This window comes from Rousettus aegyptiacus, unplaced genomic scaffold (genome assembly GCF_014176215.1).
Source record: "Rousettus aegyptiacus isolate mRouAeg1 unplaced genomic scaffold, mRouAeg1.p scaffold_m13_p_6, whole genome shotgun sequence".
In the NCBI taxonomy this organism is placed as follows: domain Eukaryota; kingdom Metazoa; phylum Chordata; class Mammalia; order Chiroptera; family Pteropodidae; genus Rousettus; species Rousettus aegyptiacus.
In genome coordinates, this window is record NW_023416309.1 from 97,926,563 (window position 1) to 97,943,966 (window position 17,404).

General features: G+C 45.9%; 1 protein-coding gene across 1 annotated transcript; it reads left to right on the forward strand.

The window, feature by feature from the left end:
* The first annotated feature begins 1,081 nt into the window (after positions 1-1,081).
* On the forward strand, positions 1,082-14,119 carry PSMD3 (proteasome 26S subunit, non-ATPase 3). The gene is made up of 12 exons (XM_016164790.2): positions 1,082-1,460; positions 3,705-3,895; positions 5,230-5,367; positions 6,511-6,647; positions 7,625-7,815; positions 7,986-8,089; positions 11,393-11,507; positions 11,611-11,730; positions 11,872-11,975; positions 12,242-12,397; positions 13,399-13,449; positions 13,646-14,119. Exons 1-12 carry the CDS (start codon positions 1,241-1,243, stop codon positions 13,721-13,723), a joined length of 1,605 nt encoding a protein of 534 aa, XP_016020276.1. The 5' UTR covers positions 1,082-1,240; the 3' UTR covers positions 13,724-14,119.
* Positions 14,120-17,404: the final 3,285 nt, after the last annotated feature.

A 17,404-nucleotide genomic window follows, 5' to 3' on the forward strand; every position in this document is an offset into this window, starting at 1 on the left:
CTAGGACCTTACACAACAGAGCTGCTAGATTACCTCCTAGGGTCTGACCTGGTCTAAAACTCAAGATTTCCATTTAAGGAAGAGATAAAAGTTCTAAGAGGGAAGAGAATTTTTGTTTTATCTTAAGAAATTAGAACATGTATCCTCCTGCTGCAGAATCACTGAAGGATTCCTTTGTAAAATAAGTGGACCATATTTCTGGTCCAATTTCCTTCCCCTGGGGGAGTCTCAGGCTCTCCTTAGATATACTATTATTCCGTTCCCCATTTCACTACAAGCGTCTGTCTGGATGCATGCAGGAGCCCCAATGGATCCCTGAAGCCTCTGCCAATAAGGTCTTCCACCCTCTTTCCTCCAGCCTCATACTATATGGCAGCCCAGAGCAGAGCTTTCCGGCAGACTGCATTCTAGAGCTGTTCTTTACCACCCCACCCCCAGAATGTGCTAGCCCTGGGATGTACATAGAGTGGTCCCCTAAACTTTATTAAACTGGAGTGATTGTACGCAAGTGCACTCTATCCCTATCAACATTCGCAGGCTGCAGAGGCTTTATGCCTTATTTTTAGCACTAGCTAAAATCTGACAAGGAAGTCTAAATCTCATAGGGTTCTTCCTACTCTCCAGTTCGGTTTTATTTTAAGCCCAACAACCTAGCACCACATTCCTTTTTTCTAGCTTCTTTTCTTCTCTCGCGCCACATACACTAGGCAGCCGTTGAGGGCGACCCCAATCGGGAGCAAATTGAACGAGTTGGGGCAAAAAACCCGCCCACAGCTGGTGACGTCATCCCGCCCTGAGGCTGAGCATTACCCAGTCACGCCGGTTGGGGTGTTCTTAAGAGTCCGAAGTAACACGATTAGAGCCCGAGGGGACCTCTTGTGGACATGCGCAGAAATGCACTTGGGAGGAACATGAAAGAGAATCACACTTCAGCACATCAACGCAAGCCCCACAAACCCGACAGGCTCCTCCCCTCCGCTCCTTCCGCGAAGATACGCCCCCATCCTACACCTCGGCGGTTGATTTCTTTCCCCTTTGTTGACTCGGCCATCGGCTCACCGGGCCTGGCGTTTCCCAGAAGGCCCAGCGCTGGGAAGGGGTTTGCAGCTGCTCCGTCATCGTGCGGCCCGACGCGAGCCCGCGCTCGTGTGCAGGCCCGGCTTGGTTCCTGGTCTCTGGTGCGAGGGTTCACACGAGGCCCCGGCCTCGGACCCCGGACTAGGCCGCGACCCCGGGCGCCATGAAGCAAGAGGGCTCGGCGCGGCGCCGAGGGACGGACAAGGCGAAACCGCCACCCGGCGGAGGGGAACAAGAACCACCGCCACCCCCGGCCCCTCAGGATGTGGAGATGAAAGAGGAGGCGGTGGCAGGTGGCGGATCAACTGGGGAGGCTGACGGCAAGACGGCGGCGGCGACGGCTGAGCACTCCCAGCGAGAGCTGGACACCGTCACCTTGGAGGGTACGAGAGAGCCTGAGCTAGGAACGCGCCATGATCACGGGTGACAGCGGCCCTATGATCTAGCTTCTCCTTGGGACCCCAGCTTCCACCATCCTGGGTTTTTTAGGATCAACCCCCGAGTGCCTGCTCCCGCTGCCCTGACACTTCTATCCCCAGCCCCAATAATTCCAGGCTCAGGACTCCTCCCTTGCCACACACCTCCTCCCCCCACCGGAGGTTACATCTTAGAACTAGGTCTCACTGGGCCTGTAGACAACATCTCAATTCTCCCCGCTAACTCCCATTTACATCCCACCGGATTGTATCGCGCCCAATATATGATTAATCCCTCTAGAAACCAGTGTTTGTATTTATGTGTGTAAAGGGAGTCCGAGTGACACGATACTGGCCCCTGAGTTTTAAGAGTGAGCAAAAGTTTTTGTTGTCTACCTTTAGCAAACTCTCCTGAAAGAGCCCTTTCTACCTAGTATCTTGCTGCTTTGTGTAATTGAGGTGCGCAAACGATTCCATCTTTTTTTTCTCCCTTCAAGCCCTTACTTCTCTTGTTTCTAAAAATTTTAAACACATTACATGTTTTCAAGTTTTTAGATGCTAACTTTGAGTTCCTAATATTCACCTTCCATCTAAACTATATACCAATACCCCCACTTCTTTTCTCCTAGGTTCCTATTCCCAGTTTTTTAATGTGCTCTTGTTCCTCCAAGTTCACATTTCATTTTTCCTACTTAGAGCATCCTGTGCACATTTGAAGTGAGAGCTTCCCACAGCGAACCTGGTGCTGTTTTCTCAGTTTTGGATCAAGCGGAATGGACTATTTCTTGGGTTTTCTGTCTACTTACCTGCATGAGAAACTAGCTCAAAGATATTGAGATAATCAAAGTTTTGCTCCTGGGTGATGTTTTTGAGGATGTGATGGTGTCGATTGCATGCATCAGTTCCTATTCTAAAATTGAGTAGCAGGCTCAGCATCTAATAAAGATTCTTACACCTAAAGTAATGATAGTCAACCAATGGCAAAGGGACCACTTTGCATTACTTACATACGGGTTTGTACATACGTTTTTTATAAACGTATTTTGTTTTACAAAGTAATTCATGTTCATTGTAGAAATTTTGGAGAAAAGTCTACCGTGGTTAAAATTTTTTCCTATGAATTTTTGAGCTGCTTTCCCATGATTGGGGTTGGGTTATATGTACAATTTGGAACCAGGCATAAAACTAAATACAGACGATTTTGCATACTTTCATTTAATACACCACAATCATGGCTTTCGATTTGTTGCAGAAACATTAATTGAATAATTGATGCAGTGGCTAAGAATAGAAGCTCTAGAATTAGTTTTCTCATCCCTATCATAAGAGTAATAGTACCTACTTCATTGAGTGTTTTGAAGCTTAAGATGCTTAGAACTGTGCCTAGCACATTATGAACACATAGTAAACCCTCCACAAATAATAGCTGTTATTATTACATCATTAATGTGACCCAGACACCCTACGCTAACTATGCAAAAGTAACTGAGAAACTACCAATTGAATTTATGCCCTTATTCTTGGACATTTGTTTCCAATTTCTTACTACTATAAATAGCTTTGCAGCAGTCATCTTTGTGCCCAAGTTTTTAGTATACCTTTATAGTTTTTTCTTTAATATAGATTCTGTATATGCCTGAGTCAAAAGGGTAAGTGTTTTTAAGATTTTTGGTAGGTATTGTGCAGAAAAACTGTACCAGTTTACATTGTACCAGCAGAAATGTCCTGTTCACCCTATATTTATCTTGATCATTTTCACAAGCTCTTTGTAGAACAAAAATATGAATCTTTGGTCACATTTGTTGCAGGTATTTTTCTTTTGTTTACAGAATTATTCAGAAAGTTTTTTATGAAATCAGGTTAATTGATCTTTAGTATATGTGTTATTTCCCCCATTATTTACATTTAGAAAGTCTTCCTGTGTAGAAATTTGATAAATCTCCATGTGTTTGTTTTTTTTCTCATTTTTTTTCCCTTCCTCTTTCTGTCACCCTCTACCCTTTTCTCCACCCTAGCTTTATTTTTCTTTGTCTCTTGGTTATATCTTAAAATTGTATGGCATCCATAAGTACTGCTTAACCCTATTAGAACAAAAGAAGTGACTGGCCACATCTTTTTAAGAGGCTCCCTAGAACTACTTGTCAGGAGTGGTAGGGAATAGAAGGAGTTGGAAGTAACATTTTTTTTTTTTTCTCCTCTGGTTCTCCACAGATATCAAAGAGCATGTGAAACAGCTGGAGAAGGCAGTTTCAGGCAAGGAGCCTCGATTTGTTCTGAGGGCCCTGCGGATGCTGCCTTCCACATCACGCCGCCTCAACCACTATGTTCTGTATAAGGCTGTGCATGGCTTCTTCACCTCAAATAATGCCACTCGAGACTTCTTGCTACCCTTCCTGGAAGAGGTGAGTGGGTTAGGTTTAAAGGGTACAGGCTTGGCCTCATTATCCTCCTCCCCCAGTGTAGTTGTTTCCCATCCCAAAGACCTGTCTTGTTACCTGCTATACCAGAGTAATGAAGCAAGCAGCCCATTTTAATAGTCATTTGCCTGTGAACAAGAAAACCGTCCTTATGCCCTGTAGTCATTCTTCACAGTCAAGGAAAAGAGCTGGGAATCAGGACCCCTCCAGCCAAACTTATTTCTCATTATACCCCAACGTGGACCCTCTCCTCCAGTTAGGTGATGTCTCCATTGTCAGGGGAGAAGGTGCCACCACCTTTTTGCCTCTGAACTTAACAATGGAGGATGTATAAAACAGTGGTTGAGAGTACAGAGTTTGAAGGTAGAGTCGAATTTGAATCCCAGCTCTACCATTTGGTACCTGCGGGCTTTGACTTAACCTCTTTGTGCCTCATTTTCTTCATCTGTTAAATGTGATGAACAGATTTTAGAGGCACTGTTGGAGGGTAGAAAGGGGGAGTGTGTGTAAAGCTCTTAGAACAGTGCTTGGCACATAGTGAATGCTGATGAAGTTAGTTCAATAGTGGTAGTGATCTCTGTGCCTTTTTTTTTTTCTGGCTGTACCTTATGCTGTAGTCTCAAGACTTTAAAAAAAAAAAAAAAAAAATCCCTAAAATCCTATTTGGTTATAGTCTGTTCCATAAATACAAAAGCTCAGAAAGTCCTTTAAGATGGAATAATAAAGAGTTTATTGTCTGGGAAAGAGGAAAAGCCCCCTTCCCCAGCCCCACCTGGAATTTCTTTTTACCTTTACATCTCTGAATTCACCCAACATGATTGAGCTGTTACTCATTATTCCAGTGTTGGTGACTAGATCTGAAGATACTATATATATATCAGTTTCTCTCGAATTTCCTTTGTTCCACCTACATACACACAAAAAATTTGTCTCGTTATTCTTGATCTCATCTCTAGAATTATATTACTTTATTAAACTCTGATAGAATTTGTAGTAGTTCCAGGTATAGTGGTTTAATCTCTCCACCTATATAGATTGCAGGCTCTGTGAGGGATCCTACTTCATCCTTTCTGTCCCCATTACATTCTGTAAAATTGTCCATTATACTCATTTAATCCTCTCTTGTATTGTGTTACCAGCCTCCTTGACTCCTTTTGGAAAGAGACTTTCATCTTTAATTTTTTTCCCCCCAACACCTAGAAAAATCTTGGCATGTAGTAGGCACTCGGTATTTGTCGAAATACATAGTGAGTGCTTAAAAAATTCTTGTTTGGTTGATCTAACTGAGCTTTTCCATGATAATTTATGTCCTCTCCTAGCCCATGGACACAGAAGCCGACTTACAGTTCCGTCCCCGAACAGGAAAAGCTGCATCGGCACCGCTGCTGCCTGAAGTGGAAGCCTATCTGCAGCTCCTCATGGTCATCTTCCTGATGAACAGCAAGCGCTACAAAGAGGTATTAGGGCCAGTGAGAGCGATTCACATACCTCAAGCAGTGCGACGGGTTGTGGGGGAGATTGTGTCTAGTGAAGAGACGGAGGTGATCCTTGGGTTATTGACCATCCCCCAGACCCTTCCCCTGGTAGAATGTACCTAACCCTACGACCAGGGAAGACCTCTCAACTCCTGCTTGGGTACCAAGTACCAAGGGAAAGGGCTGGCAGTGATCATTCTGCCAGTACCTGGCTGTGGCACAATACCAGGATAGTGGATTCTTTTGAGTAAAGTAGATTTGGAGACAAAGACGTGGGTTTAAATCCCAGCTATACGTTAGGCAAGTTAATTTCTCCTAGTTGTATGTAAAGTGGGGAAAACAGTACCCAGTTTATAAGATTATTGTTGATAATTAATATGTTCAAAAATACTTAGCAGAACGATCTGCATAAAGTAAGTTTTCACAGTATTTTAATAAATGGCAGCTCTTATTATGGAACCGAACAACTCCATTTTGGGTATTATATTACATTTCCATGGCTCCCTGCACCTGGGACCAGTTCTTTATCAGTCATAGCCACTGTCCCAAGAGCATGATCAAAAAATGAGAGGTCCTACTGCTCAGTTACCTGTTTTTTCTCTTCCTTGGCAACGCTTGGTCAGTGTATTTGTTAGGTATAATTCACCCTTTTTAAAGTGTGCAGTTCAGTTGCAGTCACTCCCCATTCTCCCCTTGCCCCAGCCCCTGGCAACCACTAATCTATTTTCGGTGTCATAAATTTTCCTGTCATGGACATTTCCTATAAATAAAATTATATAATATATGGCCTTTTGTGTCTGGCTTTTTACACTTAGTGAATGTTTTCTAGGTTTACCCATCTCGTATCATGTATCAGTATTCCATATTTAAAGCTGAATAATATCCCATTGTATGGATGCAGCACATTGTGTTTATCCATTCACTGGGTGATGGACACGGGTTATTTCCACTTTGGGTTATTATTGAATAATGTTGCCATGAACATTGTGTACAAGTTTTTATGTGAACTTATGTTTCCAGTTCTCCTGGATATATGTCTAGGAAGGGAATTGCTGGCTCATGACAGCTCCATGTTTAACTTTTTGAAGAACCACCACCTGATTCTCTTTTTGGCTGCCTCTCCAGGCACAGAAGATCTCTGATGATCTGATGCAGAAGATCAGCACTCAGAACCGCCGGGCCCTGGACCTTGTGGCTGCAAAGTGTTACTACTACCACGCCCGGATCTATGAGTTCCTGGACAAGCTGGATGTGGTGCGCAGGTACAGGTGGCCAAGGGTCTCACTCTCTGCCCTTTGAGTCAGAGATGTGGTCATTCACTACCACAGAGCTGTGGACTTGGAGAGGGCGATTACCTGGTAGGTGTAAAGTGCCCAGCAGGAAATGGGGGCAGTAGTTAACATGCCCTGAGCCATGTGAGGCGCTCAGAGAGACGCTAATACTAGGTAAAGAAACAGATCACGACTGGGCTGTGAAGAACTGTCCCCCCGCCTCTTCCCTCGACCCCACATTAAGAGAGGACTGATTGGTAGGTCCAGAGTGGAAGCATAGGCTGGAAAACGTTTCGCTCCTCTGCCTAAAATCTGCAGTGGCTCCCCATTTCACCCAGGAAAAAGACAAAGTCCTCACGATAGTGTATAAGGCCCAACACGCTCTGTCCCCTGTCACTGCCTCCTTGACTTTGTCTCCCACTGCTCCCCCTACTTACTCCTCAGCCAGACTGGCCGCCTGCTTTTCTTTGGGCATGCGAGCCACACTCGTCCTCAGAGTATTTGCACTGGCTTGTCCCTCTGCCAAGAATGCTCTTTCCCCTGCCTTCTTCAAGCTTTTAATTGTTACAAATTGTTACTCTGGGTGAGCCCTCTCCTGACTTAACTATTTAAAATCAACCCCATCATCATTACCTTCTGCAGGCCCCATTGTACTTACCCTGATTTCTCCACAGCCCCTACCACCTTCTGTAAAGCAGCATAATACACTTATTTATTATGATTTATTATGATCGTTGTCTGTCTCCCCCACTAGAATGCAGGATCCCCAAGAGCAGGGTTTTGTCTTCTTTGTGCACCTAGAATAGTGCTTCACACAGTAGGCACTCAGTGGTTGAATATGCTGTGAATACTCAGAAAAGCAGTTTGTATCACGTTTTTAGGAATTGAAGAAAGAAGGGATAAATTAAAGGCAGTTCGAAAAGTCATTATTTAAGACCTTTAACATATTTTTTCTTTTCTTCTTGAAGCTTCTTGCATGCACGGCTCCGGACAGCCACCCTTCGGCATGACGCCGACGGGCAGGCCACCCTACTGAACCTTCTGCTGCGCAACTACCTACACTACAACTTGTACGACCAGGCTGAGAAGCTGGTGTCCAAGTCCGTGTTCCCTGAGCAGGCCAACAACAATGAGTGGGCAAGGTACCTCTACTACACAGGTGAGTGGGGGGCCTAACCCCCACATCGGAAGGTGTCTCAGGCTTTCTTGCTGCAAAGTTTGAAAATTTTGGTGCACTTGGTGCATAAGAGACGAATTTGGCACTCTGGTTTGCGAGGGGGTTTGGATGGCGCCATTCTCTTGATCCACTCTCCTCTTCTCCACACCCAGGGCGGATCAAAGCCATCCAGTTGGAGTACTCAGAGGCCCGGAGAACAATGACCAATGCCCTTCGCAAGGCCCCTCAGCACACAGCTGTCGGCTTCAAACAGACTGTGAGCAGCATTCTCATCCCTTTGCCACTTACTCATCTGATAACACTTTAGTTCTGTTTCCCTGTGTAAGGGTCAGGGAAGGCTTCCTTCATCTTTATTATACAAAAGGTTGCAGCAGACGTCTGTGTGTGTTAAGCGCATTAAGCAGACGCTACCTGCACCTCTGCTGGTTTTCTGCTGCTTTATATTCAAAGTATTCTCCTTGGTAGACAGGTTTAGAATATTCTGATTCCTCAGCCATTTCAGGCATGGGCATGGATCGTGTTAATAAATCTCAGCTCTTATCTGGTCCCTCACATGCCCATCAGGTACCAGGGACCCCAGAAAATCTGTAGGCTGGCTAATTCAGGTGGAGATAAACCTTGGCCACTGAGAACTGTTAGTCACCAAGAGTTGTTTGTTGTTGTTAGTTTTGTTTTATATTTGAGTGCTGACCTTGGTATTAGGCACCGTAAGGCATAGAAAAGAAAGATAAGAAACAGTATTTGCCCTCAAGGAGATAAGGAACATTGACTCAGGCTTGAGAGTCTGGTACCCAGAATTTTGACCCAGTTTTCCCAACTACAAACCTTTGCTTCCGCCTTAAAACAACGTCCACTTCCTAGTGCCGGTGAAAGAGAATAGGATAAAAATACACAATGGTTAAGTCAGGGTAGTAGGAGATTTGGTTGTTTCAGGTCAGACGTTTAGAGAAAGGAAGGTTTGGTTTTGGTCAAAGATCTTAAAGAGAAAAAGTTACATTTGATCTGGTTTTTGAAGGATGGGTAGAATCACAAAAAGAAATGGCTTTTCAGATGACACAGAGTACATGTGCAGAATGTAAGATTGCTTACAATATAGGACATTCACTAAAGTTCCTTCTAAAAACACTGAAAATATAGCTAATTAACATATAGACTACGTCGACATACCAGGGATAGGTGGTGTGCGATATGTCAGTGTTTTCAAAACATTTCACTACAGACGAATGAGGTGTCCAAGTTTTCTGTGGTGGGGCCCTGTGGCAGGAAGGAGCAGAGAGCGGGAGTGGACTGTTGGTGAGGGAGCAGGAAAGACATGGAATGGTTGCTTGAGGGGGAAAGAAGCAGAGTTGGGGGAACTTTCCACCCAGAGAGACTTGAGCAAATAGATGTTGAGCCAAGGCCTTAGAAGCGACGGGAAGAAATGGGGTAAAGAGCTCAGGTAGAAAAGCTAGCTTCAGGTAACAAGGGGGGGATGAGAGTGGGTAAAGAGAGACATCTAATTTAAAGTGGAGTACACAACAGAACACTTTGAAAACTTATCCATCTATTGTAAAATCCACGTTCTCTCCTTAGGTGATCTTATTTGCTTTGTAGCTCAACTCTTTGCTTTGTAGCTCAACTCTGATCTCCATGATGCTTCACCAAAGTCCATTACTAACTGTCTTAGTCTGCTTGGGCTGCCATGACAAGGTACCCCAGACTAGGGAGCTTAAACAACAGAAATGTACTTCTATCACAGTTCTGAAGGACAGAAGTCCAAGATCAGGACATCAGCACAGTTGATTTTTTCTGAGGGCCTCTGGCATGGCCATCTTCTTCCAGTGTCTTCAAATGGTTTTCCCTCTGTGCATGTCTGTATCCCAGTCTCTTCTCGTAAAGACACCGGTCGTATTGGATTAGGGCCCATTCGCAGGACTTCATTTTACCTTAATTACCTCTTCAAAGGCTCTATCTCCAACTATTCACATCCTGAGGTACTGGGGGTTAGGGCTTTAATATGAATTTGGAGGCCCACAGTTCAGCCCATAATACTAATTCTCACCCTTCTCATGAACACCAGACCTACAAATCCAGCTTCCCACCACACCTCTCTGTACAGATATTCACTGATGCTTCCCATTCAGCTCGCCCTAAACAAAACCCAGGGGGTGCCTCTTGACCAATCAGTGGATTGAGAAAGGAGCCTCAGGATCATCTCGGACTGTTCCCCACTTCTCCTTCCCCATCACCAAGTCAGCCGTTGATTGGCCTCCATGTCTTTTGTATTTGTCTCCTTTCTGATATCTCCAGTGCCATTGTTCGAGCCACTAACATTCGTGGCCATCCCTCTCCCCTCCACCAACCCAGCTTCCACACAACTGCCTAACTAAGCAGAGCTTCAGGCCCATTTTTACCTCGCCCAGGAAGCTCGCATTGCTCGCCGTTGCCTGCCCAGTAGAGTATGAGTAGGCAGGCCAGATATTACTCTTATTGTGTCCATCTTAGGGATGAGGAAACCAAGGAATAGGTTGCTCAGCATTTCCTAGCTGGTGAATAAAGACTAGCATTCCGTCTCCAAACTCAGAGCACAGCCTGACATTCAAAACAGCAAGTCCATCAGACTGGCTTCAGTGATCTCTCCTGATAGTTCCTCATGCTCCCCGAGGTGTGTCCTCACATTTGCCTGCCTCTTTTCCACCCTGTTCCCTTGACTGAAACGTCCTCCTTTTTCTACTTCATCAGAATCCTTTAGATGTATGTTGACTTTTATCATTTCCCTGGGTTTCCCCGCACTCATAGGTTACTCTTAGGGGCAGGGCATCCTCATGCTGTGTGGCTGAAGAGTCTTTGCCCAGGTATGGGAATGATCACCCACCACCCATTTTAACCCCTTACCTCCCTTGTGACACTTGTTTACACATGATTTAACTGCCTCTGCTCCTGTCCCTGCATGGTAGACAGCTCCCTAATTGCTGGGCGTCATGCCCTCTATTGTGGTTTTTCTTGGTTGGTGCTGAATCCATTGTAGGCACTATACAGAAATACCTTATGGTTTTATGGACGAGAAAGGCCCCAATTTTCCAGCCATCCTTCCATGTCCATACATGGCTCATTCACTGAGGTTCTGCCTCTACTCAGATTAACTAGTTCAACACATTGTAAACCTCTTATTCTCCACTATCAATCCACATCCCTCACTAGCATCTTTGGTTGAATCACATTCCAATCCTTAGTTCTCTGGGCCCGCTTCCCTCACCGTTTCTGAGCTGCAGAACCTGCCCATCTGGCCTGTGCTTTAGCACATTGCCATTTCAGAGCAGTGTGTGTGCTGACTGGCCAGATGAAATGAAGCTTAGGGCTGAGTGGTCAAAGGGTCAGATTCCCAGAACCTGGCTCCAAAGGCAGAGCCTTGATTTCCTAACCAGCACAGCCTCAGGGGTTTTTCCTCTCTCCGTGGGCCTAATCACTGCCACTGTCCTCATTTCCCAGTACATCTGACTGAATCAAAGCCCCGTTTCATTCTCTTCTTCCATCCGGTGGGACTCCCTGCCCACTGTGTTCCTGTGTCACACTCTGCCAGGTGCACAAGCTTCTTATCGTGGTGGAGCTGTTGCTGGGGGAGATCCCAGACCGGCTGCAGTTCCGTCAGCCGTCCCTCAAGCGTTCGCTCATGCCCTACTTCCTTCTGACCCAAGGTAAGGCTAGTCCCCCTCCCAGAGCTTGCCAGACCCCCTGGCACTGGCCTCTTTGATGCGTATGCCCGTGTGCATCATCTGATCCCACTCCTTTCCCCTGCAGCTGTCAGGACAGGAAACCTAGCCAAGTTCAACCAAGTCCTGGATCAGTTTGGGGAGAAGTTTCAAGCAGATGGGACCTACACCCTAATCATCCGACTGCGGCACAACGTCATTAAGACAGGTGTGGCTCAGGGTCTCAGGGGCTGCTGGAAGAGCAGGATCTGGAGTAGGCTTCTGCAAGGGACAGGGACAACCCTATGGGTGTCTGTAGTCATGAAAGGTCTGCCCGCCCTGCCCACCCCACCACTCCTTTCTCTCCCAGGTGTGCGCATGATCAGTCTCTCCTATTCCCGAATCTCCCTGGCCGACATTGCCCAGAAGCTGCAGCTGGATAGCCCAGAGGATGCAGAGTTCATTGTTGCCAAGGTGGGGCTGGTTCAGGGACTGCAATTGTCACCTTCCTGCCTTATTTCAGGGGGTGGCAGTGGGAGGAGTTTGGCTAAGGAGGGGAATCGGTAAAGCTTTGGCACAGTCTTTGCAGGGAGTGCCAGCCTTGCAGTGAAGCCAGGAAGTTGCCAGAGAGTGTGTTAAGTGAGTGAAGGTATGAGAGTGTAAGAAAGAGGTGGATGAGATGTTCTAGGACTTAAAGGATAGGCTTTCTGGTGACATTTCCTCCCTTTGGGGGCCTGCAGGCCATCCGAGATGGCGTCATTGAGGCCAGCATCAACCATGAGAAGGGCTACGTGCAGTCCAAGGAAATGATTGATATCTATTCCACGCGTGAGCCTCAGCTTGCCTTCCACCAGCGCATCTCCTTCTGCCTAGACATCCACAACATGTCTGTCAAGGTGAGAAGCGCTTGGCTGCAGAGGCCAGGTGCGCAGCAGCGTGCCTGCCCTCCATACCTGTGGGTTCCTCGAAAAAGGTGGGCTTGGTTTGGGGCCCAGTTCCCATCTCATCTCAGTAAAATCACTAAATGGCAGAGGGCCCCAGGAGGGCAAAGGACTTTACTTATGAGACTACAGCACCTTCTGTTGCTTTTAGGGGGTCTGGTTGCCAGGGAAGTCCAGACAGATTCTGAGTTTAGGGTTCTAGATTTGGTTTCAAATTGGAGTCACTTGCCTTCTCTGAGCCTCTGTTTCTCCATCTGTGAAGTTAATGGTGAGATATTACCTCCCCCTGCCTACTTCTCAGGGTTATGAGATGAAAAAATTGTGTCCTAAGGCACTAAGTTGTGTAAAAGGTAAGGCTGGTGTATCTGGTTCCACAAAGGCCATTAACTTTTATCCTATGTCAGGCATTGAGTTAGGTGCTGGTACTGTTTGGCTGCCGTATTTTTTTCTGGTCTCCCCTCCCCCTCCCCGAAACTAGGGACAGTGCTACCTTTCTTAAAACTGGGTAAATGCCATGCTCCATGAGACACAAGGCCCTTTGTGATCTGGTCCTTGTGTCTCTCTCTCTCCTCCCTCCTTCCTTTCCTACCCCTCACCCTCCGCCCCCAAAGCTGGAGTCACTCACCTCAGGCCAGGCCTTTTAACATGTTGAGTCCTCTGCCAGGTGATGTTTTTTCTCCGCTCCCACAGCCAGTCCACTCCTCCACCTTTTCTTCCTCACTGCCATTCTGAGGGTTAGTAGTTTATATCTCCAGATTTGCATTCTCTTTTTTTTAGTGTTTACCATGTAGCATTGTAATAGTTGGTCTCCATGCCTGGCTCCCCCACTAGACTAAACTGGAGGGTGAATAGTATATCTTAATCATATTTTGGTGCCTGGTACACAGAAGGAGCACAGTAAATGTGTGTTAAATGTATTCCTCCTCATCTTGCTGTTCTCTGTACTCTTACTTCAGGCCATGAGGTTTCCTCCCAAATCATACAACAAGGACTTGGAATCTGCAGAGGTAAGCTGCCTTCTGTTCTGGACACAACTGAAAGATAGAACTTCCCTACAGAAAAAGAAAATGAGAGGTTTCTGGAAGGGCTGGGGCAGCTGTGAAGCTTTGACAGCCCCCGGCCTGGGGTTGGGGCGGGCTGGGCAAAGCACTGAGAGATCTCGAAGTCCTCAATGGCCCGCCCTCACCCCATCTCTTTCCCCAGGAACGGCGTGAACGAGAGCAGCAAGACTTGGAGTTTGCCAAAGAGATGGCAGAAGATGATGATGACAGCTTCCCTTGAGCTGGGGGGCTGGGGAGGGGTGGGGTGAGTGGGGACTGGCTCTTTATCTTTCCCCTCAGGGGTCCCATGCCCAGGGAACTGGCCCTTTTTCCCACACACAGCTCACAGACTGCATATGTGCTGGGGCGGGTGGGGTGAAGGGTGTAGAGAGCCAGCCACCCCCACCTCACCTCAGGGCCCCTCCCCAGCCGGCGACTTAGCGCACAGTGGTCAAGAGGGCGGGCAGACAGCCTCCCCAGGGCAGGGTCCTGGCTAATGGTGTGGGCAGCAAGATGGGAGGGAAAAGCCCTGTGCTCCCCTCCAGGGAGTAGGGGACTGGAACTGGGACATGTGTCGGGTTGTATGTTTTTTGAAGCTTCAATTATGATTTTTAAACAATAAAAGTTCTCCAAAGCACTTTGTGCATCAGTTACTATACTTCGCTTTCACACTTGCAATATTGGCAGACCCAGGGGTTTGTTTCCTCATCATGGAGGACCAGCCTCAGGTGTAATCTGAGGATGATGCGGCGGAAGATGACCAGAAAGCCAAGGACAGGGTGAGGAGACACAGCCGGTATCAAAAGGGCCTGGATACTGTTTCATATCTAACTGGCTCTCGAATATTGGGCAAATCGTTAAACCTCTCGGGCTCCTTTCCCACATCAGTCAGAGGAATTAGACTCAGTGACCTGACTCTAAAATTAGGAATCTAGACTTCTAAAGGGTCAAAGAAAAGGCAAGAATCCAATCCTCTGGTGAGATTTGCAGAGGATAGAAGGGTCTCTTGTCAAGGCTGCAGCAGGTTGAGCAGAGTTGGGGTCAGGCAGGAGGGGACTCCCTGTGGCCCCCAGCCCACCTACTCCACAGCTATATATGATGGGGAAATACCTGCATGGGTCTCAGCCTCCCAGCCACCAATGGCAGGGTTCCCCGTGTTGGGTCATTTGAATTGCTCCTGTGTTCTCTGGCTGCCACCCAGGTCACTGCTGCGCATGCACTCTCTGTTCCTGCCAAACTCTGTTATCTGAACATGCCTTGAGGGTTTCTGCTGCTTAACTGATTAATCTCCTGTGTGTTCTCCCCACTTCCTGATTTTCTAAACATCCTCCAGACTTCCTACTTCATAGCAGTTAAACCTGGCATCTGGACCACTTATTAATCAAATACTCCTAAAGTGATAGTTGATGTGAAAGCCTTATCTTCCCAACTAGTTTGTAAGTTTTTCAAAGAGCCAAGGCATTTGTGTCCTCCCAGGGCCTCATACAGAGCATAGCTAGCACTGTGGGATCAATGAAGTCTTGTTTGTTGGGAAAGGAGCACTGTGCTCATCACCAACTGTGGGTTTTCTTCACCCAATATCCCTAATTTCCATTTAAACAAGTTGTAGACAGACCTTGCTCTGGTTCCTGACCCCACCCAGCCTTGGTCACAGTGGTTTGGCATTGCCCACTTGAAGCTTCTGCCACCTCCCCGTGGACTGAAAATTAGCTTTGTGAAAATGGCATTTTTCCCCCCAGACTCTCCCTTTGATCTTTGTGGAAGATACCTTTATTACAATGTCCTAACTTTTATTTTAAGAATTCCAATTCTTTTCCCATTTTACAGGCTAATTCAAAAATTTAATAGATCTTGAATTCCCTTCCAGGAAGGATGGGCCAGAGAATTATAGAGAGCACCCTGGCGTGCCCTTCCTTCCAGAACGCTGGGACAGGCTTAAGTGGGAAGTGAATCTTGGCCTGCGAGAGACCAAGTTCAGGTCATGTTCTGTCAGGCTGTGCTGCTTTCTTCCAGCCTGTCTGGTTAGTTGGTTTTTGCCCCCACATGGCTGTCCTGGCCCTTGACCACTTTACCTGACCTCTAAAAATGACCTTTTTTGAGTGTCTGATAAGGGCACTTGTATACAGAGGGCGAGTGCAGCTGCCTGAGGCTCTTTCTAACCTCCTTAACGTGTTTCATTATAATTAATATTATCCCCAATGATCCCCAACCTTACAGTTGTTTATAAATCTTGAAGTCAGCACATAGTCCCAAGTGCCTTCGGACCCTTTGTTGGTTGATAATGGATTGGAGAGGGTATACCCAGTTACAGAGACTTGGGGTCATTTGCCATAATTTCCTGGTACTCGCTCACCTTGAGTCTATGGACTCTTTTTCTGTCACTGTCTGGAAGTTTCTTGTAATTCATCCCCATTGGCTTGGGTTTTTTTTCCTGGAGTTGGTTTTTTTTTTTTTTTTTTTTTTTAGAAAACTACAGAGATTGAAAAATAATAATAATAATTAAAACTACAGAGAAATACAAAGAAAACATAACAAATACCCCTGTACTTTCCAAGTTTTGTTATGTAAGTTTTAATCCAAGAAAAAACATTACAGATAAATTGGAAGCTCATCTTATTCATTTCCCAGGCTTTTCCCCTCCTTCCCCCGAGGCGGCCACTCTGATGAATTCACAGTGGGTAGACTTCCGGTTTGTTTTTACACTTTTACTAAAAAATATACTTTTTTTTTTTTGAGAATGTTTATGAGTTCATTTAGGCCAAACTGATGATATATGCCAAGGATCATTTCAAATGCTTTCCAGAAACAAAATATAGAATTATTTTGAGTCTTTAAATCTTTATAAATGATGTATTGCATGAATGGAACTTGTTCTTTTCACTCAGTATTGGTTTTGAGGTCTAATCATGTTGATACCCAAGCCGGGCACTGTTCCAAGCACTGAGAATACAATAAAAAGGAACAAAATCCTTTCCTGTGGAGCTTCACGCTGGGGATGGGGAGAGAGACAGGGAGGCATATGTGGTATAAACAAACCAGTTTATTTAGCCATTGCCCTGTTGGTGGGCATTTGTTTACTATTACCAGCCATGCTGCAGTGGACATCTCCGTATGTCTCCTTGCACACATGTACTGTTGATAGGATGAAATGACAAAAGTGTGCAAACTTTTCTTAAAGGGCCAGATAGCACATTTTTTTAGGCTTGTGAGCCATATGGTCTGTAACAACTACTCACTTTCGTCCTTTTTGAAAGCAGCTATAAACAATATGTAAATAAATTATTTACAAATGCTAGGGTTTCAATTTCATTGATTTTCCACATTATGAAAGCTTTCTTTTTTTCCCAACCATTTAAAAATGAAATACTTGTTCTTAACTCAGGTTGTATATATCTTGGCCTGGGAGCCTAGTCTGCAATAAATGAGTTACTCCAGAGGCTGTGTAAAGATGCTCCAAGCCCTGTGCCAGATGAAAACAGGAAATGTGAGGGGAAGTTGCCGACCAGTCCTGGCCATTGAGAAATACCTGGGAAAGCTTTTCGGAAGCTGGAAGAATGAATAGCTAGGAGTCTCTGGATCCCGGCCCTTTGCCAGAAGATCATTTGGGTCAAGCTCAGCCTGTGTGTGTCATGGCCAGTAACTAGCCCTTGCTCTTTCTACCTGGTCTATATAGAATATATGTGCGTGTGTGCGTGTGTGTGTGTTCTCCCTGTGTGGCTCAGAAGTCTGGATTGACATTAGCCAAGAAATCTGAACAGGAAAGTAGTGTAATGAAAACCACAGGGGCTTGGGAAGCAAATTCTGCCTGGCTCTGCCTCCAATTGTGATCTTGGGCGAGGCCCTTCCCTTCTCTGTGGCTATCCCTTGTCTATAATGGGAATAATACACACCCTACCACTTGGTTGATAGGATGAAATGACAA